The sequence below is a fragment of the Seriola dumerili genome, unplaced genomic scaffold, assembly GCF_002260705.1.
Source record: "Seriola dumerili isolate Sdu_G_001 unplaced genomic scaffold, Sdu_1.0 BDQW01000002.1, whole genome shotgun sequence".
Classification (NCBI taxonomy): domain Eukaryota; kingdom Metazoa; phylum Chordata; class Actinopteri; order Carangiformes; family Carangidae; genus Seriola; species Seriola dumerili.
The window spans coordinates 10,567,103-10,590,259 of NW_019174257.1; the positions used below are offsets into that span (position 1 = coordinate 10,567,103).

Here is a 23,157-nt window from a genome sequence, read left to right on the forward strand (position 1 = left end):
CTGAACTCCTCATTCCGTATGAACCATATCGCAGTCTGAGGTTCTCTGGCCAGGATCTCCTGGCTGTTCCTAGATCAAGGTTGGTAACTAGAGGTGACAAAGCCTTCACTGTCAAAGCCCCCTGACTCTGCCAGAGGAACCCAGGCTCGCCTACACAGTCTCAACCATCCTGTCAATTCTCAAAACACACTTGTACAGACAGACAATTTCATGTTAACACTCTTGTGTTGTCTATTGTGTTTCAATATTTTGGGCACATTTTAGTTATTTTAATCTTTTGGTGTTCTTTGTTTTATGCAGCACTTTGTATCTCAAAACCATGGCACATAAAACAAAATATCTAGAGGGCAAAACAAAACCTACATTGAGTGATAAAATATTATATATTTATATATATATATATTTTAGATTTTGAGATTTGGGTGAAATGACCCATGTAGAGTAACTTAAAACAAAAATAAAACCAATGTTTCACTGCCCTCTGAAGTTTGTTTCTCTCAAGTCTGTTGCACCACATCTTTTACTCAGCACTCCTCTGTTTTGCCTATTACCACACACAACGATGCCATGATGTACTGACATCACTGCAGCAATATGACATAGTCACCAAAAACCTTTAAGTCGCTCTGTTGCCACTCTAAGAGAATGGCAGTAGATGGAATTCCACTTATGCTGTTCAAAAACTCAAGCACATTGTCTTTGTCACAGCTTTTCCCAATCTCCAGTGTCCCCACCTGTGTGTGTGTGTGTCCTGCTTCACCTCCACACCTATCTTTTATCAGCTCAACAACCCTGCAGAACAAGCCTCCATGGTAGCCATCTACTATGCTTGAGTTATTGTCCTTGTTTCCTCTTGCCTGTACTAACTGTGTTTCCCTGTGTTCAGGATTCATCCCCTGCGCCCTCTCCTCCACTGCATCTCCTTGTCTGCCCACGCCACTTCAGCTTGCCAGCCAGTTTCCTCTCTCATCTGCCTGCCTGCCCTCAGCCTCAGCCTGCCAACCATCTCCATCACTGTAACCATTCTCCTTAATCCTCCGCTGAACCCACTTTACCCTCCCCGCCTTCTTGTCTATGTGTGCGTTTGGGTCCAGAAACTAATGAAGCAGAACAGTCTTTGCAGAAATACTGTCCATTTTCCTCTGGTGATTTAATTGAAAGTACTTTTCATCAAAATACAGTAGTCTGCGTAAAAGCTTGTCAGAAACAACTTCTGTGGATTATCCACAGTTACTGGGTCATTGTTTTTTAAAAGACATGGAGCCATTAAATTTTACAAATGTCATTTTCTTAGTGTCATGAGAAGCACAAGCACCGTAACACTCCCACTGTATTATTAGAAAGCTCATAATAAAAACTTCAGCACATAAAACCAACATATCTGTACTCCAAGACGCCATAGGGTTGAAAAACACAATTTTTTTTTTTTTTTTGTAATTTAAGTGAGCTGACCCTTTATCAAACCCTGTTAGATTAGACAGTCTTTCAGTCTTTCAAGTCAAGTCTTCTGTTTACCTCTTGTCTCTCCTTCACCTCCTCTCATCTACCTTCCAGTCACCATTCATTTTGTCCACCACCCCCTTCTTCATATTTCTCTTTAAGTCTCCTGTATCCCTCCTCTTTCCTCCTCCTTCTTGTTCTGTTTTCCACCTCTTTGACCCATTCATTCCCCCTCTCCCTGCAAATATGAGTGACAATGCAGTTAATTAGCTGTTGTCCGCAGAGACAGGTCTACCTGAGCATTTGCTGCTCTCTCCCAACAGTCCTCCTCCTGAGGTGGATTAGCCATCAGACCTATCAGGTCCATCTTATAAACCCTATAGGCTACAACCTTTTACCACTATCTTCCTCTGCCCTCCTTCTGTGCTTCCTGTCCCCCGTTCCTTTCAGATTAAAAAAAAAGGTTTTTACTGCAGAAAAAATTGAAACGGTTCAGAGAGAACGACAGACATGGTGTGATGATGGCATGAAAGGAGGGGGAGGGAATCATACCGTGTGGATGAAGGTGGAGGGGGGGGCGGAGGGGGTCGACGGCAAGGCTAAGAGGAGAGGAAGAGAGATGATGATGGTGATGAGGAGAGTTTAGGAGGGTGCGGGTGGTGAAGAAAGTGAGGGTTGGGAGAGGTTAGAGAGAGGGAGGGTTATCAGAGGAGGACATGCACATAACTGGAAAGGGGGTTTAAGATGACTGAGCTTTTATTGTGGTTACCACTCTTATACTTAGTAACAAACACCCATCACCCTCTTGTACATCTTCAACCCCTTTGTTGCTGCTTCTGGATATTTGACTTTTATTATATAAGATGCCTGTGTCATTTATTAGTGTCATTCCTGTGTACCTACAATAGCTTGATATATTTAGCATCACTGAACCATTTATTTTCTTCTAGTGTATTTTTCTTATACTGTGTTATGACCAAAGACAAACTGCACTAATGCTGCTGTGATAATAAAGACAAGACACATGGACGACTGCAGAGTTGCAGACTGCAGTGTTAAAAGCTGCGAGTGAAGGGTTATATTTGGACGTGGCCACTGAAATGGGGGTATTGTGTCGGGGGTGGGGTCTGGATTTGGAGAGGTGTGTGGGGGGTTGGTTCTATGCTTGCCACAGTGAAGAGGTTAGGGGACAGCCCATCTGGGAAGGTCTGGTGGCCAGAGATAAGTAGTGGGGAAAAAATCCTGCCTCCCTGTGCCATATCAAATTTACTACATTAAAACCTCATTATCTATAGAGTGGTTAAGAGGGTAGGAGGAGGTAAGGGAGGGATGGAGGAGAAAATGGAGGGAAGGAAGGTGGACAAATGACAAAGTACCGGAAAAGGAGATACAGTACAGCTGTCTGGTAAGAAAAACCTGTCATCTCTCTCTGCAGGCTTATCAAACTGCTCCCTGAGGACTTCTTTCACTTGAAGCTATGGGCTAAAATTAGTCACTGTATGTGGTTGGCTTGTCTTCAGTGTAAAATACAGTATTTCTCCCTCCTTAAGATGCGTATCAAGGAAGACGAATGAAAAGAAGAAACAGAGAAAGAACAAACTGTCAGCTTTTGACTCGTGGTCTTAATTGGCTTCCATGTTAAATAATGTTAAAGCAAAGGCTGCAGCAAATAAGGCCGACTTACAGTAAAGTCGCTGCCCTGATTTTGACAAAGTACGGGTTTTATCTGTGACTGTCAGACTGCAGCTACAGTACATCTCTCAGCGAGTGCACTACTTCTCATTCTGTCCTTGACTCACTCTAATTGCTCTCTCTGAGGCAGATTCTCAACTTTCTCTTTCTGCTTTCCCTGGAACTTCACTGTTACAAGAACCTTGGGAAACAAGGGGGCTAAACAGCACTCCCACCCCCAGGTGCAGCACCCCGCCTCATGAGAGACACTTGTATTGCTGTAAAATGTTACACCCCTGTCATCTCTAACACCTTTTGCTTTTTTAAATGATTGTGCAGCCTTCCCTGATGGCTTCTTATTCGTGGAATATTTTGTCTGTACTCAACTGTTTTGGCAGGAAGGTTGGCACTCAGCCTCTCTAGCATGAACAGAATATTGTTTAAATGCAGTTTTCAACTAACATATATATATATATACATATATAAAGTGTGGTATTGTCATGAGTGGTGACACTGCGATGCCAGTGCCAGTCATTATGACTGAAGTACATTTCCTAACTTTGCCATTTTCATATATTGTTTGGCTGACAAAAACGTCATCTGGTGCTCTCAAAATGTGATTTACAATGTTGCAAATTCTCCAGTCTGGACTCCAGACAGTTTTGTTATATGATATATGTATCAAGAGGTTTGTTTAATGTTCCAATTCTGTGTTTTTGCTCAACAAATGTATCATTTTTATGTTCCAGCAGCTATTTTACTATGTATAATTCCACCAAGCCCTCGCACCACAAAAACAAAACAGTTCATTTTCACTGCCTTCTAAAATGACTGTTTCATATGAGCATTTTCTGATCTGCCGCCTCCATTGCTGACTTCAGGTAAAGAGGGTCAATGGTTGAAAGAAGTGTTGACCAGTGTTGACTGGTAGCAGATGAGATCTGAACCATGGTTTCCAGTGACAAAGTGAGACACTTTGTATAGCCACCCTCCTGCCTGAACTCCTACCTAAGAGGTTTTGCGGCAGGCAACCTTTGCTTCCAAGAGGAGACTCACTATTTGCATGACCACAAAAGGTTACCTGTCAGGAGAAGGTAAACAGGCCATTCAAGGCAATTCAGCAAATAAAAATGGTGCAGTTTTTCAGTTAATTTGAACTATAGTAAGTTCTGCACAGCAGAATCTGCAAACAACTGCTGAAATGCTTTCAGGTGCCACATTCTTATAAAGGCATAATGAACTTCACTAATTGGAAAGGAATCACACTCAGTGAGTTCTGGAAGATATCTTTGAATCATATTTTCATGAAATGAAATCGGTAATGAGGATAGTTATGACCCAGCTTCCATTATATTGGACATTAGACACTGGATCTGCATGTGTTGATCATTTTTAGTAGCATTTCTAAATATGAGAGTAAGACGGGAATGAGCACGGTTTGAATATAATATAGGGAAGACTTTACATAATCTCATTAAAAGCGTATTTTTGCAGGATACCAAGGTTATACTGTGCATAATTACTGCATATACCAGCATACATAAATTATTCATTAATTTGGTTAAAGGTTGAATGCAATTCATCAAAAGCATCAACATACTGTTTGGAAGGCATACTTTGGTGTAATAGTTTAATTACTTGCGTAATGATGAATGGTACTGTTACTGCTTATTTAGAGAGTTACATAGAATTTACATGTGAATAGTTAACACACGTAGCACCAGTAGCAGCAATAATAACCCTAACAATAGCAATGACACACATCACACATTCTCTCTTCCTCTTGTGCAGCACAGTAAAATTATAGCCATATATTGTGTTGTTCTGGAAAATTGGAATCTGTGAGCGAGCCCTCTGGAGTCATGGACTTTAGGACTGTGCCTGAGTGTTTTCATCAAAGAGAATAGATAAGAGAGAGGGTTGACAAGAGTCTTGAGCATTTAAAGTTTGTAGTTCTGTTTGTAGCTGAGAGTTTCAGTGAGTTATGGAAGCACCAACACACTGACAGTAAGTATTAAATAGAAAAAAATGAGTACAGAGACTTGCAGTGGGATCCCAAAAAAATGCCAAAAACTATTTTCTTCAGTTTTGTAAAAAGGATAAGAAGATGGCAAGGAATCAAATGTGGGCTGTGGATGAGGAGGCATGTTGTTCTTTTTGGTATATCTCACACAATCCCTTGTAGGTGCTCTGCTCTTTGTCTTTAATCCGACTGCAGTGAAAGTCTATCTGTTTTTGCAGCTGTTGGCTCAGCTTCAGAAAAGATGAGGATATTCTTAAGTTTAGCTTAGGGTGATAGATATGCTTTTAATTTAACTTTGAATCTCAAAAAAGGCACTGCTTTCCATTGACTGAATTACAAAGAAGACAAGATATGCTGCCACAATTTGTCCTTTCTTTCATTTTTTCTTTCCTAGAGCAGAAGTCTTTGATGGGAAAGCAATCAGGTCTTGAACGTTTCACCCCCAGAATCAGAGGCCCTCATTGGCACCCCAGGTTTGATATTCTCTATGCAGGCTAGTTTGATCATTGAACTCTGGCAGTGAAGTGTTTTGTGCCTTAGTCTCCTGGTTCATACAGGTTAAGACCTTGTCCACCACAGAACAGCTGGAGGCTTGATTGCTTTGGCCAGACAGCCTCACAGAGCAGAGTGGAAGGAGCTTTGATTTCAACAGCCACCACTGGCAGATAAATGGGAGTTTTAGTCTTTATGTCTTTAAGAGATTCAGCCAGGACGATAGAAAGATCTAGTAGTGCTCTCAAGATGTTGACACACATAGCAAAAAGAGTGACATTTTTTATCATCACATTCACATTCACAATTCTCTTTTACAAAACACTGAAAGCTTTAGTAGTAGTGTAGTAGGAAAGATGAACTGCAGTTTATCAATGTCTATCTCTGTTGAGGAGAACCAGTTGAGGTGGTTCAGGCATCTGATATGGATGCCTCCTTAGTGCCTCCCTGTCGAGATTTTCTGGAAATATCTAACTGGTAGGAGACCCCCTGATATCTCATCTGGCTGATGTTGCCTGGGAGAGGGATGTTTGGACTACCTTGACCCTGCATGGAATAAACAGTGCAAAAAAAAAGGGTGGACAGATGGAGAATATGGAAGCACCTCTTGTATAATGCTTCTTGAGATTTCAGTTTCCTTCCATTCTTAACAGAATTGTCCAGAGTGGGAAGGATAAAGCAAATTTCCAAAGAGTTTGGTTAGAGTACATAATGGCACTTCTCAACAAGCGCTTTTCATGTTTGTCAGTGCATCTGCAGATCCTCTGCATCTTGTCTGTGGTGGTGCTATCTCTTAGTGAGGAAAAGACTCTGTCCTTCATAGATACGTAGAGGTAACTTTGCAAAACTAGTCATTTGTGCTGACTTTTGGCACATACTGAAACCCATAGAGAGACCTGAAGCCCACTTGAATCTAACTCAATATTGGTGGCTGCAGTCCACAAACACTTTAACATTTATTCCCACAGACTACCACCACCACCCAGAAACTATAGTGAAAAACTGTATCAGAGCTGTGAGAACATGACTGAAAAATTACTGAGACTACTGGTGATAATATTCCTGTAAAACAGCTATAAACTGTGTAGCTTCAACTTCTGCAGCGTGTTAAAAATCCTTATGAAATATTTAATGATTCAACTATGATGGCAACAGATATAATTTTTTTGTCCAAATTTAAATGTCTAATCACTGCCAATTAATGTATTTATAACTTTTTAAGTTGCTTTTATAGAGAGTAGACTGCACGAGACCCACAAGAGTTTCTTTTGTGAGTTACTTAATCAATGAAACTGTTGATTTAATTGGATCTTCTACAGCCCACAGGTCTTAATTTGATCTCATATTGTGTGTTATGACTTATGAGACTGACACCTTTACTTCATCAGCTGTTCATGGAAGAAACATACACTGCTTCATTAGATTGAATAAAACAATAAACCTTTCTTTTACAATTTAGTTGAAGTGATGTCTTCATTTGACATCAGCTCAGTGAAGCTAGGTGTAAATGAATTGACGCTCATTTTTGCTGCATGACTACTATCAGCTATTTATGTGTGCTGGAATAAAGCTCCATCACTGTAAAACCCTGTCAGTATGACTATAGGCGCCATGAAATATACACTGTAGCTCCAAGATCAATCCTGACTTATTATAAAAGAGTATTGTATAAGAGAAGATACATGAACTCAACTCAATAATAGGCATTTAGCACAGACGAGAGAGAAAATACATCAATTACAGGAATTATGAATCTAAAATAAAAGAAATATGGTGACAGGTTTCTGTATTCCACAGGATTTAACATATTCCAGTAACTGAACAAATAATGATGATTTTTTTAATCAACCATTGATAGTCATGTTAAGTGACAGGAAATTAATAATAAGAAGAAGAAGAAGAACATCACAAAACTATACATTCTATTATTATCAATAAAGGTAATCATTGTAGTTAATCACTCAAATAACTGGAAAATGTCTCACAACATGTACAGCTGACTGTGTTAAAGGTGCTTCAGAGGGCAGCACCCTGTGAAAAGTTGGAAACTCTACATATAATGTACCATCAAGAACAGAAAATGATAAAATTACATTTCCAATTTTTGCATTCCTGTACTATTATGCCTGTATCTACTTATTTTTTTGAATTGTGATTATGTTATGGATGAAAAAAAAATAACACAATTATAAAACTTTGAACAGTGGCCCTTTTGCTTTTACTGGTCTGGGTTGCCCTTATTAGCTTAAAAAATTACATTTTATAGTTCTTATAAAAAAGGCATAGCTTTACAGTTTAGGGAACAGGCATATTTGCTTACTTTGCTGAGAGTTAGACAGGAAGATAATTACCACTCTCGAGTCTGTAGATTCATTATGAAGCTGCAGCCAGGAGACGGTTAGCTTAGCTTAGCACAAACATTGGAAGCAGGGGAGTAACGGCTAGACTGGCTCTGGCCAGAGGTAAAAAAAATCTGCCTCCTAGAATTTCTAAAATGTACTAATTAACAGATGATATTGTACAAAAATTGAAGTCTAACAACGACAGGCTGTGGTTTTATTAGGCAGTATTTCTTTGCCAGGAGCAGCGACTTTCTGAAGTCTCCACTGGTTGCCTGGCAACCTAATGGTGATGTTAGGACTTTAGTTTTTGAATGGATTAAACAATAAGACACATTGTGTTAATAAGGCAGGTATAAGTCAGCAGTTTTATTTCACCTTTGGACATAGGCTACCTTGCCTTTTACCACTGTATCCAGTCTTTATGCTATGCTAAGCTAAGCTAACCTGGCTGCTGTTGTTTCACATTTAACGGACACATATAAGATTGGTATCACTTTTTTCATCTAACTTTTGCTTTAAGTAAAAAATACCTTTCTTTATTTAATCACCTGATGGTTGTTGGTTCCATGGTTAATTTATCCAGCATCTGTTTATAACTAATGAACTGTTGTGACTTCTTGTAACAGCTGCTCTTCAGTAACAGCCCTGATAATAAATGACTTAGATGTAGTTGATATTGATTCGCCTGTTTTATCGACTCTAATGGATTACAGGCTGTGACGTTAACAACAAAAAAAGCGCACAGACGCACGCACAAAGACACACAGACATTTATCAACCCACTTTACCTTGTCATAGTATCGTATCTCATAGTCGAGGATAATACCGTTGGGCTGTTCGGGCGGTGGCCATGACAACGAGAAACTGCGGCTTGTTGAGCTCACTTGGTGCATTATGGGAACTACTGAGGGAGCTGTTAAAAACACACACACACAAGTACACACAATCAATTAGGCAGTTAAAAGATTCGCTAGCATGCCTAAATGCCATGAATATGGAAATATAGTGTGTAATGTAATGACATATTGCCAAAGATTATTTACACCCAAAGGAGAAAAATCTTTTCCTCATCCTGGCTCATGAAAACAAATTACTGCACTTGTCACTGATGGGGAAACAAGAGTTATGTCTGCAATGTATTTTTACTCATAATTCTAGGAACTAGAAGCTGTTAGCTATAATGTATTTCATGGTTTTGCTTCTGGGATATTTTTATGCGATGGTTTTCATCAGAGAGGAAGGAATCAAGACAGGGAGATTAATACTACACAAGTAGAAGAAGAATCAAATTGATGTAAGTTCCATTAACAGTGAACTGTGCCTCAGAGGAAACGAAGGGATATTAATGTTTTCTTGAAAATATAATTTATCATTTGTCTTATGCATTCAAATGCAAGTACATAGTATGAGGGCTGTGTCATCATAACACCATGGGACTGCTGTGATCCTCAGTAAATGCTGTGGTACCTCAAGAGCCAAATACCTCTTGCGTAGTAATAATTTGACAGTGTGAGCGAGCTGTCACCTGAGTACTTCACAGTCTTTTTTAATATAGCCACAATTGACATTTTCTCTATATGTGGAGTGAATTTCATATCCTTAGGTCCCATGAAATGTGCTCAAAAGCTATTGCATAATTTAACCCCGCCCTCCCACCCACCCCCGAAGTTCAGTCAACCTGAAATTAAATCCATTTTTGTTGAGTCCTAAAAGATTTCAGGGATAAGAGAGTTTTGCATCCAGCAGCAGTAACAAATGTGCTCAGAAAGCAGTGGGGTGACAATGGATCATGTTTCGATTAGGGATGAGCTGCTGCAGATGAGGTAAATGATGTGATGAGAAAAGTAGCTTTTAAATCTGAATTTGGGTAGCGGTGGAAATATCACTTGTGTCTGTCTCTATAAAGTATTGATGGAGCAGTAACTCAGCTCACTTTATAGTCTCTAAGAATTATACTGTCAAGAGATTGAGAGAGAGGGACAGCGAGAGGAGGGCAGGGAGAGGGGATAAAGGCGAGAAAAAGAGAATTGAGGCAGAGGGAGAGGGAGAGAGGAAAGCAGGATGAAAGCTGTGGATGTGCAGGAAAGACAGAGAAGGGGGAGAGAAAGGGAGGCAGAGGGAGAGAGATGACAAGCTTATAACATGTTTTATGAATTAAAAGACTGTAGCTCAATTTCCTTTATCCCCCTAGCCATCCCTCCCTCGCTTAATCCACCATGCCCCGGGGTATGCTTACACACATACACAGACGCTTACACACATACACAGATGATTACACACACATACACAATTGCACAGCTTTTGCACTCCCACTCACCAGCCTGATTGGTTGTAATGTTGATTGACAGTTGTTGGGCGGGGTAAGGGCTCTTGTTGGAGACTCCATTGATTGCCTGTAGAATATAAAGTGTAATGGTCAGTTATCCCTATACAGACATTAACATTAATAGTTATTTTAACTGGCTCCTAAGTCCTTTCCCCCTTAGTTACTGTTGCTACGCCTCTTAAGCTTTCTGTTCTGCACATATGCAGTTTACAATGATAACAGGGGCAGATTTACCACTTGAAATTCTTAGTGATTTTTAAAACAATGGGTCCTTAATTTCAGAGGGAAAGAAAAGCAAGCTCCTAATTTTTAGGGAGCAACTGTCGATTTTACTGTTTGAAAGAACAGATGTCGCTTGCAGATTTTGCCAGATGAAGTGACGTCAGCTCCATGAGTTGGTTGAAAAGGCCATGTCCGGGTTACTTTTTAATGTTTCCAGCTGACTCATGTTGAAAGGAGAAATTTGTAAAACGGTCTTAAATATGCACTTGTTCGCTACACACATTGATGGCTAGTTGATGATTCATATAAGAAACATGGATATGAAGAAGCAGTGTATTGCAGTGTAGAGCCAGCTAGCTCTATTGATATAATTATGATAAAGAAAAATGTTAAGATCATACTTAAAACTGGTGTCACTGGAGTGTAACTTCCTGAAGTCCAATAACAGGACAGTGCTGTAAAAGTTACATCACAATCTGATATAGTGGCATCCAAGACCCAATACACTGCAAAAGCAGAGAAACCATATTTCATCCATTTCTTACATTTTTGTTGCTGTATCTTTGTATCTATCAGGGTTTGGAAAGTCTATAATAAAGACACAGAATAAACAGAGTATCACTCTCAATACAGCTCCATGGAGAAATCCAAAGCCTGACAGACCTGCCCTGTAGTCTTTCAGTTGCTAAGCTATGATTGGACACTCACGCTTCAGGGGAAGGTTTTAGCAAACAGTCAATAATCAGCAACAATGGGATGGTTTTAATATCAGAGTATAGAGTCTCATTGAATCTCTAAGGTCTCACTGTCTTTCTCGTCTCACCAACACAAAGACACAATTAACAAGTTCTAAGTGTGTTTTAAAGACCACCTCATTAGCTGCCACATATTGTTTGTCATGAGCTCAGTCACTCACTTTGACGGTCAAAACAATGTCTTCAGTCGTAGCAAATCATTAAACAAAGGGCTGGTAATTAGTGACGCTAGTTTGATGGCTTATTTCAAGCTCTACTCCTTTATCATTATTTTTTTCATTATTTTTTATGTTTTTCATTTCTTTATTTTTTTGAGTATTTAAAAAGAGTATTTTAAAAAAGCTTGTAGGTGTCAGTGTTTTCAATTGGTGGATCATTTAACTTTGGGAAAAAATGAACTGACCCTGGATATCTCAATGGAAATTTGTCTTGTATCTCAAAGGTGGATGCCTTCAGTAACCACTAAAATCTAATCAATACTTTCACAATCAACACTTTCATTTGAGTAATTCATTCATCCATCATTATTGATAGGTTCATCCCACAACAGACAGCTTGAAGAAGGATCAACTCATACGTCCGGGCCACACGAATCATATTAGCATACCTCTACAAAAGGATTATATATGTTATGAGTGGATTCATACTGAACTCTGGCATTAACCTACACCAGCTACACAGGCAAATTCCCTAAACAATTACAAAGCAGGTGACGTTGATTGAGACACCCAGCCTTGATGGTAAACTGAGCCAGTGGTACAGTATTGAAGGTTCACCACTGCACTAACTTTATAGACTTATAGTGAGTTGCCTTGGGGTTTGAGACAACATGATATAACTGCAGATTGTGCATAAAAGTCTGCATGTCAGCACGCATTTATACAGCCTCAGTATCCTTGAGCATCACAGTGAATATCTGGCAGCTATTTGCATTTAAAAAAAAAGAAAAGAGTTGACAGCATGAAGGTTGCTTTTGAAGTTGGAAATATGTAATAAGTAATAACTACTCTTCTGACTTGCATTATAATTAGTTTTCCATAATGGTGGACCAAAAAAAAAAAAAAAAAAAGACGATACAGTACATTTCAAAGTATCACTTGGTGTGAAAAGCTGCAGTACTTCACTGAAAATCCAACTGTTGAGCATCAAATACTCACCTCCAAGTTTGTTTCTTGCTTTTCTGTGGAGGGCAGCAGCTTTAAATATCCGGATTCAAAGCATTTACAGTGGATGCTAATGGCAATCCAAGGTCATGGCAGTCACTCATCCAATCAATAAATGCTACACTTGCAATGGAGCTTTGGATAGTGTAACCCAGAGCTGTTGCTATGTAGTATGTTGTAGAGAAACTGTACAGAAATGTTTTGGTAATTCTGAATCAGAGTCTCTAAATCCAGGATGAATACAGCTGCCATCCTCAACAAAGGAGTAAACAACAAAGTTTTAAAGAAACAAGTACAAGCGGTTAGTGTTTTCACTGTGGTATTCTTTTAACAACACCGCGTGGTGAGCAAAAAACTTCCCACAATAAATAAGGCTTTAAAGAGGCATCCCTCTCTCCGTGGACCAACCTGTATGTCGAAGGTGTACGATGTGTGGGCCCGCAGCTTGCTGATCTCCACCCGTGTTTCCTTTAACCCCCGCTTGCCTGGAACAAACGCCACGCTGTCGTCACATGGCTGACACGCACGGCGCTCGTTGCTGTGGCACCGGCGGCATAAGACGTTATATGACAAGTCGCCACGGTGCCCCGTCTCACGTGGCGGGTGCCACTCCAGCTGCACTGATGTCTGGTTGACAACTGAGACCACATTGCGAGGCGCTGAAGGGACACCTGGGGAGAGATAATAGGAGCATAAGAAGGGATTAACACCGAAAATAACACGTTTCCAGTGTCTGTGTCCGTGTCAGTGTGCCTTTTAATAACCCTGTAACTGTCCATTATAAAGTGATGCAAATATTAATCAGGTGCATTCAGATCAGTTTGTCAGCTTAAAGCACCTGCATGCAATAAAACTTCATTATGGTGAGCACTTAAGTAAACTATTTGTTTTTTGTTTTTTATAACGTGGTTCCTAGTAATGGCATATGGATTTTTTTTTTTTTTTTTTTAAATCAGCAAAAGACGTCTGGCATTTTATAGTGGAGTGAGCTGTTGTTTAACCAGACTGTTACTAAGTTTGTATGAACACTGTAAACTCAGTTTGGAAATGTTTCAGTTAATATAACATTTCACTAATTAGCAGTAAATGTAAATGTGTGACCCAGTCTGTCATATCAAATTCAAATAATCATTTATTTGTTCTTCGCAGAAACTGGAGTCACCCCAGCCCCACCCCGACCTCCCAACCTATTCCAGTACATGTTTTCCATAAGGACATATCTGACCAGTAAAGAAAGATAATGTAAACAACTCAACAACAGCATCTAAAAATAAACCGTTAAATATACTGTTAAAGTAGGGCTACCAGAGGAGGAAAATAACACTAATTTCAGAAACATTTGAAGTATTTTAACTTAAGTATTTCAGTTTGATGCAGCTTTATACTGCTACTTCACTACATTTCACCAGGAAATATTGCTCTACCTTTATCTTACTACTTATTATTACTTATTTTACTTAACAGCAAAAACAGTTCTTCAATTACTTGACAAGCCAGTCAACAGAAAATTAACCACTAACAATTTTGATAAGGATTAATTGTCATTTGTCAGCAAAAAATTCCAAACATTTACATAAAATGTGAATATTTGTTTTTCATAGTCTCCTATGGCAGTAGACTCCATGTCTTTTTTCACAATTTTATGACATTTTAAAGACGAAATGATGTTGAACTTTTTAATCAAGAAAATAATGGGCAGATTAATCCTCGATGGAAATATGATAAGTAGCAGCACTATTACTGAAGGAGTTTAACACTTTATCACTGGAAGCTGCAACAAAAAAGAACATCCTTTCCCACCCCATCTTGGGTATCTGAGGAAAACTTTCATTTATATTCTAGATTAAAGTACAGACATTAGACCACACTCAAGTCAAAGCCTGAAATGAGTGCTATCAAAAACCTGGGCTTTTCTTCAAACTGACCAGTGAATACGAGGATGATACTTTACCTTTAGTGACATCAGTTTGTATATATCAGGGGTCTTACAGTTTAAGCTGTTGTCTCTCACTGTTTTCCTGAGGCTGCCTTTAATGCAAAATAGCCAAGTGCAGTTTCCAACCAGTAAAGCTGGTATAAATGTAAGGAATCTGAGCTTTAGCCTGTCACTATCAGTCAAAAGGTGACCTGACAGCTCCCCACCAGCGGGATGATCAGTGTCTTTTTGTCTCTTTGCAGTCAGTCAGTTTCTCTCTTGCTTGTCTCTCTCAGCTCATATCTTTGATCTGAGGAGAAACTCTAGTTTTTAGGGTGTCATTGTGAGTCTTTAATGCACACCCAGAGTTTTCACAAGGTCAAACCTAGCGGGTGCACTTCGCCTTGACTGTTCGCGCACATCACAGACACCACTTGCACGACATGCTGACACAAAAACAGTAGAGATTAAATGGATACTCAAACTCGGCATATGTTGAACCACAGAGTCATAAGAAACATCTGAGGTGGCCCTGTGGAATATGTGATTGTGTGTATTTCTCAAACAGACACTCAGAAACACCCACGCTGCAGCATCAGTGCTAACAATCAGTAGGGGGTTGAAAATCTAAGCAGCACCATCTTATAAACATTCCTGCTGAGAGAGCGAGAGCGAGAGAGAGAGAGAGAGAGAGAGAGAGAGGGAGAGGACCCGTCGAAAGCTGTGCATTCATAATTATATGCACACAGGCACATGCAGGGTGTTGACACAGATATTCACTCAGTCTTACTTTTTATCTGGATAGCACAAATACAAATTCTTTTACACAGTCAGTCACTCAGAGAGTTACACAGCAAATACACATTCAAATGAAAAATTGGAGGAAAAGAGGTAATAAAGACATTTTAAATTGACCATTTTTTACTGCTGCTACAATAAAGAAAAAACATTTTACCCACTTCAGTGAGTTAGCGACACAACCTGCACTGCAGTCTACAAACACACACTGTACTTTTTCACTGTTTTGTAAATGGTTTTCGCGGTATCAATCTGACCTGTACACAAAAATACGCTTCAAAAAACCCACACACACATACAGTACAAACACACACCCCCTCCATACCTAGGCAGCCCATGAGGCATGCTGCGGGAATGATTTTCTGTCAAGCAACTATCCACACACTGCGCGCTCACTCTTCCATTTCGCTGATCTGATTTTATATCTGATTGAGTTTATACCATATATAAATAAACTGAAGCTCCATCCTATATTGAAGTTCTATCCTACAGTTTTCTGAGTTTTCACTCTTCTTTTTCCAATGCTGTTGTGTCTGGGGGAAAAAAAATGTGTAACTCAATTTGTTTTTGCGCTTTAATTTAAAGTACTAAGGTAATTCCCAGAGCTGTGTGGGCTGAGTAGTTTGACACCTGACACCTTTTCTCTGGGAAAGTTGATTTTTCTTCTATCAACATCCATTTGAGAGTCTGCTGCTGCTGTTTGAGGTAAGGCTTTTCATGTAGTGTCTCTGTTGTCAGAGTATGTTAACTCCATAAGTTGTTCCATAACCACTGTGACAAAATCATTCCTTAAATTTTCACTTTGAGGTTCCCTCCTTAGTATATTTCAACAGATAAAAACAGTTAAAAATGTGGCAGCATGTAACCCCAATGATATTTTTTATGTTTTTAGTGTAAGACATGAAATGAGCTTTAAGCCCTCTGACTGAATTACAGCTATGGGTGACAAATCAATGTATTTATTACCTCTATTGATGTATTCATAGATCACTATGTCACCATTTTACAACAACACTGATTATGCAGCTAAAGGTACTTTCACACTCAACCTGTTTGACTCTGTTCAAACAAACTCTTAAACCATTTGGTTTGGTTTATACAGGCTGATGAGGAGGCTATTAATCAAACTCTGGTGTAGGCTAAAATAACTACACCACAGCTTTCTGAGAAGTTAGTTCTCTGTCTACTTTCAAGTGAACTCTGGTGCAGTTTGTTTGTGGTGTGAAAGCAAAGCGGACCACAGGATTGTGTGATAGTAGATAAGTGATTTTAGTCTGAAATTAAAACATAAACTACGATTAAATCCACCTGCTGATTGTGAACTCTCAAGGAAGCACGCCCACAAAGAGTGCAGATAAGCCCAGCCCAAGGGGGCCAATGCAAAGGTCATGCAAAGATCTATGGTTGCCCCAAGTACGACTATTAACTTACATCAATGACAAAACTATTTATAATGTATTTACATATAAATATAAGTTGAAAACACATTTCATTGTCATTGTCAGCCCACCCACCGTTGTGAGAATGGTGCGGTCGAAACACTGGGCTAGTCAGATGTCTCTCTCTCTCTCTCTCTCTCTCTCTCTCTCTCTCTCTCTCTTTCTCTCTCTCACAAACATTGACAGACCCATCTGTGAACAGTTCCTCCTCTCCCTGCACACACTGAATCAAAACATGATCATGCGGAAGGAAAGATTGGTGCTGGTTTTTCCCCTCAGAGGAGACGGCTGGCGTAGCTGCTGGTCAATAGCGACTGATCGTGCAAGTGGATAATGTTAATGTTAATCCCTTAACTGTGTCACTGAATGTTTGCCTGCTCAATCCACATGAATATTGAAAGATATGTCCAAAGGCTCAAAAGGGCTTATCCTGAGGAGGCCAGTCTGGACCAGAGGTATCAGCCAAACACGTGAAACTTAAGAAAAGCTGAACAGTCCGACCAGTGTGATTAGCTATCCAATTAATTTGTTTAGAATATTTCCAGGCTTCTACCAGTGATGCTGTGGCAGGTGAAGCAGCAAGAGAGGGATAGCAGCTAATGAACAGGGAGATGTAGGAGAGGAAGAGGAGGACAGCAGCCAACATGCTGCTGTGGGCATGCTGCTAGGGCAGAAGAGACAGGTTAGATTGACAGCAAGCACAAAGATAGAGCTGTATATATTATTTACTTGTCACAAACTATTTGGCTATTACAATATTTGCAGTGGAGTACCTTATATATGGTTTTATATACCGTATATAACATACCTCTGTACACAGAGGGGCTCAATTTGGAAAATTTACTACAGGTTTGCACTGCTGGGCGGATTAGTATAGCATCATGTTGTCAACATAAGAAGATCAACCCTATATAATTCCAAGATGACAGTCAAGGGTCAAAACCGGCGCTAAAGACGCTCATAAAGTGGTTGCTGACATTCACTGTCACTATTCATGCAATATGTAAATTTTAGTGTTTTTCTACAATTTTTTCCCAGAATGTTGTAAATTCATTTGTGGATATAAAACAGTAAAATGAATGAATGACCCACAGTTTTTTCGACCCGCTCAAATATCATGAAGTTGTATCCAGGTCAATAGGACGTGCACAAACACACACACGCACCTATGCGCACAGTACATACACACAGTTGCACAGTTTGAGACTAGCTACACAGTCACTAGACAGTCCAAAAATGATTCATGTCTCAACCTACTTACACCAGCTCTCTGTGGAACTGAGAGGCAGCGTTTTTCAAACTCTGTGCCTCGTCTTGCATAGCAATATCGCCTCTTCAACACACTAAACACATATTCACTTCAATGGAAAGCCTGAGGAATGTGGCAGCGTTATTACTTACTGCTCCCCAAATCCCCAAACAAGGACGGGAACATTGCGGCACACTCACTCTGAATGAGCTGCATAAATTTAGAGTTGAAATAATAAATCAAAGCAGATATTGGCCTTTAACTTAATGATGAGCTATTGGACTGCCAGTGATGTTATCAAGTGATATCCTGTAATATGTCAGCCATTGGTAACTTTAGTCCAAAGATCTGTCTCCACGTGGTCTTCTTGAGGTATAATCAGCTACATAGCTAACAGAAAGGTTTATTATGTATTTTTGTTTGTTTATGGATGTATTTGTTTGACAGAGAAAGAAAGACTGACTCACTGGTGCATATGTCCTCGGGTTTGTCCATGTCTCCACGGTAATAGCCGTTCCGACAACCACAGAGGGTGGCGGCCTCGATGGTGGAGCGACTGTTGAGCGGACATTGCTGGCATAAGCCTGCCCCCTGGGAGGACTTAAAGGTGCCCTGGGGACAAGCTATAAAGAGAGAGAGATGCATAAAAAACAATACACAACTCTGGATCCAGAACAGAAATGAAAAATAATAAATATAACATAATTTTCATAGCTTGAGTCATGTCTGTACGCCTTTTATTTGTCTTGATAGCAAAACATTTGATAAACTTTGTTTCTGAAGGACATTGAACCAGTGTAGTTATTATTGGTACGATGAAGTTGACAAAGCACAGAGGGGGATTTTCTGGGATAGCAGCTCATGAGCTTGTTCTGACAAGATACACAAAAACACTTTGTGTGGGTCCACAAAATCTGATTATCTGTAGTGTAGATTACGGTTTCATTTCTCTAGCTCCCTTAGCTGGGTCAGAGTTGTTCCTCTCCCTAAATATTAACTGAATTATCCTTTATAACATAAAACACATGAATTCTGAAACATGATGTCCCCCCCCACGTTTTCTTTCCAACTTTTATTCATTCATATTCAGGACAGCTCATGCTGAGTATAAAGTACATTCTTGTTATTCAGCTTGCCTGAATGTAGTATTATTATTTACATTACACATGGAACAGAACAACAGTAGCAATGGAGGTCAGAATCAGCGTCGACTGGATGCTGGGTGGCGGGACAAGGATTAGTATATTTAAAAGGAATTGCACATACCTCAGAATTTGTAATTACTTAACCTGAATCATGCAAATTATTAAAATAACCTTACAAACTTTCCAAGCTTTTGCACATATTTAGCAAGTCTGCTACTCAGGAGACAGTCGAATGAAACAATGACATCCTAGAGAAGTGCGGGGTACATACAATTCCATATAATTCTGTAATGTAATTAATAGTTCTCACTTATCAACATTACTGTACTTCCAAAGAACCTCTTATTCACATCTCTCTCCATATTCTTATCCAAAAACAGCAGGTTTCTGATGCCACTGATGGATGCGTCATCCATCAGTGGCATCCCCAGCGCGTCAAGCAAAAGTAGTGTTGCATTTTTCATTTCTGACATGTATTTTTAATCGCAACAAAGCTCGACCTTTGCCTGGACATGATGTCATCGACCAGAATTATGGTGTTACTGTTTGGGTTAGATGTACAATCTGTAATATCTTACTGGCTCTTTGAACAGTGACAGCTCATCTCTGTCACGTCAGAGATATGTTTAGCTTTCTAAAGCCTTCCAGAGAAGCTACAATCATTCTCTAATTTGAAATTCTGAAGTTAAAGGGGCTATTTGTATGTTTTCGTTGCTGCCAAGCGTGGTTTCTGGGAGCGGGAGGTGGCGATTGTTGCTTGACAACAGCACGGACCATTGTTGCGTTTACACAAGAGGTTATAATACGCCCTCTGAGCAGCAATACATCTCCAGGGCAGATTGGAGGCTATAGTGAGTTGCTACCAGGCCTTGCTGGTTACCGTGCTAACTTCTGTACAGGAAAAGATGTGATTGAGACAGGAGTTAACTTTGGCGTTGCTTTCCACTGCTGGAAACAGCTTTTGGTGAGTAAAGGAATGGTTTAGACTAATGAGTAAACAACTGTTAGCTAATACCAAAACTTACATATAGCTAACCCAAGGAAGGCCCAGCAATTGTTCTTCTAATCAGGTACACAAAGAGTTTGTGTTCATGTGTCAGGTGAAAGTACTTCTCACTTATTTATTAATGGTATAAATATTAGGTGCCTTGTTCAAGTGATTTTAATAGCAGCTCAGGTTAGCCATTAAACATTTCCACGCTGGTCAGCAACTGAACCCTTCAAAAACTCCAATTTATGCACAAACGCTGCCACCACAGCACTACTACGACTGGCTGTGAGATTGGCAGCAAGTACTGGGAGTGTGTGACAGCTGAACTATAACAAGGTCTTACATCTAGTTTGAAGTTGAAGTGAAAAAAAGGTCACAGCAGATTGACTTCAAAAATGAAATGTAACATGAAGACATAGTCAAACATCCAAGGTAAAACCTATCGCAGGAAGTCAGAATACATTATATCCCCACAGGATGGCTGTTTTAAACTCACACATAGGATTTTATAAGTGCCTTTTTGTGAGGGCAAACACATTCTGAATTATGATTATAAGTTAAGAAAAAAAGACGAACAGGGAAGAGAGGTGTGAAATGAGAAATAAGACTGAAACGAAAGCTCTGCCAAAAGAGTGAGGAAAACGAAATGAGGTTTTTTTTTAATGTTACTGTTTTCCAGTTTCGATTTATCTTTAGCACTTTGTTTTCCTTCCTCCACTGTAATGAATGCTCACTTTATCTCCGAGATGCTTCTGATGCTATAAGACCAAAATGCAAATGTTACATAGATTTATGGTGGAGGACAGAGAAGGATTGCACAAGCAGTGCTTTTAAGGAGTCTGTAAAAACTCCAAACAATGACATGAACTGAATGAAAAAAGTGAATGAGACAAAGAGCTGAAAAGTTAAGAGCTTCAGAGTGTCACTTAATCAAATGTTAAAGGGTTTAAGGGTCAGATAGATTTTGCTCAAGGACAAAAAGAACTAAAGTTACAGTTACAGAAAAAAGAAACAAAGACAGACACAAAGAAAAACAAGAGGAAAGGAAACAATGAAAGTGCTCCTTCTATCCTTCCTTCATTGTATTCCATTTGTGTTCACTCCCCTGGAATGTTATGCTGTTATTTCTTGGTCTTGTTGATGCTTTTGTTCTCACATGATTTACACTGGGCATGTTTCACTGCGTAATTACACTGTCCATGAGCCACGGGCCTTAAAGAAACTACTCAGATGTTTTGAAGTGTACTTCATATCAAATTGCTGGACTTGATTAAGCTTGTATTAAACGTGAGCAATTTTATACATCGCTACAAAACAAGTTGGAACATGTCACCTTGGACTCTTGGAAATTTAGATTTTCACTATTTTCTGACATTTTATCAACAGAACAATTCATTGATTAACTGAGAATTCTTAATTGATGATCTAATCGTGATATGGAAAATGTATGAATACAAATCACAAATAATTGATGATAATTGAAAAGATGAGTGATATATGAATATGAATGTATGTTGCTGACTGATGATGGCACTTTGTTAGTAACCACCATGTATTCACTACATTTTCACATCCATAATAGGACAGTCTGAGTCCAGTGAACAGTCTGATGAAGATGAAGTCCAGTAAAGGATCATTTTGGCACTTGTGCACCCTAGAAAATGTCCCTGTGCAGTTCACTACCATCTCAACTAAGAACTGATTTGAAGCAAACCCTAAAGATGGAGGTATCACAGCAAACTACATGTTTTGTCTGACATGTTGGAGGTCAGTATAAGGAAGTGTATATAAAGGTTCCGAATGGCCTCACACAAAGGCAGAGTGAAAAGCGGTTTGACTACAGCTAGGAACCTTTGTTGCAGCTCTATCCCCCCCCATTTCTCGTCACATCTTTACTGTCTGTGACATACAATACAGAAAAAAATACCCCCAACATACTTAAAGGGAGTACAAAGACTTAAAAAGAGCAGAAAGCTATGAGAGGCAAGGCAGCATTTAAGGCTCTGGTGGGTCATTACATCCAACTGGATCAAAGTAGTTTAAACAGAATGACCAACTATGTAAGCAATAAGTCGACCAGTGCTTCTTTCCTTAGAGTCTTTTGCAAAGTGTATGTACTACTTGAATGTGATATCCATTGTACTTTCACACATATTCAAATTATCTTCAACTAAAGTTTTGCCCATGTTTTGCTCAGACACTTTTCCTTTTTCTGTGTCGCTCTCCCTCTCTGTTAGTTTCTTTATATTCAGACATCCACCTTTCTTTGAAGTCACGTCTTCAGGAGTGTCAATGGCTTGTGCCTCTTTTGTGTGCGTGCATGTGCGTGTGTGTGTGTGTGTGTGTGTGTGCCTTGAATAGGCAGATAGACATCTGGCTTGTCAAGGTCATTTATTCAACAACCCTGCTCATACACATGGGGCGTGTCACCATGGCAACAAGTCTTGCTCCCTCTCTCCATTAGTCATCTCTGGATACCTCTCTATAGTTATCTCTCTCTCTCTCTTTCTGTGTCCAGCTGTCTAAGGATTTCAAACCGCTAACATTGCAAATGCATGTGAATGTTGTTTGTGTGTGTCTGGGTTTGTGCCAACACTTACAGTTATGTGCATTTTTTATAAGAGGAACAGACCAAAATATTGACTTGGCAACAGTGGCCTTTTATTAAAATACACAACAAACAATTAATGTATGAAGATCTCATTGTACTGTGTGAATTTGATCATACACATGCATTAACAATCATTTTGAGTTTAATTGGTGCACCGGTGTTTAAATTCAATCCTTCTGAGAGTAACCTTCGGGGATCATTTTGAATGAAAGTTAATCCTATATTCCTAGTACAGTTAGGTAGTATAGATGTTTTTTTACTGTAATTCTCGTAGTGATATGAAGCTGATTTGGCACTGATATGTTTACAAAAATGAAAGAGTCTTTGAGCAAGAACTTATGAAACTTAAAAGAGCAGCCAAATCCATCACTCAAATGGAAAAAACTCAAGAACAGGGAGACAACAAGAAAAACAAAATGCAAAAGATAGGAGAGAGACATGTAAGCACAGAGCTTTAGTCAAAAAGGGACAAAGAGAGAGAAAAAAAGATTATTCTTCTGTTTCCCTCTGTGACTTTAGCCAGCTGTGTGGAGTCATGCAGTGATCATGCGGATGACAATTGTCTAAAGTTGGCA

General features: G+C 39.4%; 1 protein-coding gene across 1 annotated transcript in view; it reads right to left on the bottom strand.

Annotated features, from left to right (window-relative positions):
- Positions 1–23,157, bottom strand: part of LOC111237075 (ephrin type-B receptor 1-like) — an 82,109-nt gene that overhangs the window by 22,253 nt on the left and 36,699 nt on the right. Inside the window, exons 6-9 of the mRNA XM_022766073.1 lie at positions 18,303–18,458; positions 12,843–13,105; positions 10,286–10,361; positions 8,757–8,881 (exon numbers count right to left, since the gene is read on the bottom strand). Coding sequence (XP_022621794.1) covers positions 8,757–8,881; positions 10,286–10,361; positions 12,843–13,105; positions 18,303–18,458 — 620 coding nt within the window. The remainder of the gene's footprint in view (positions 1–8,756; positions 8,882–10,285; positions 10,362–12,842; positions 13,106–18,302; positions 18,459–23,157) is intronic.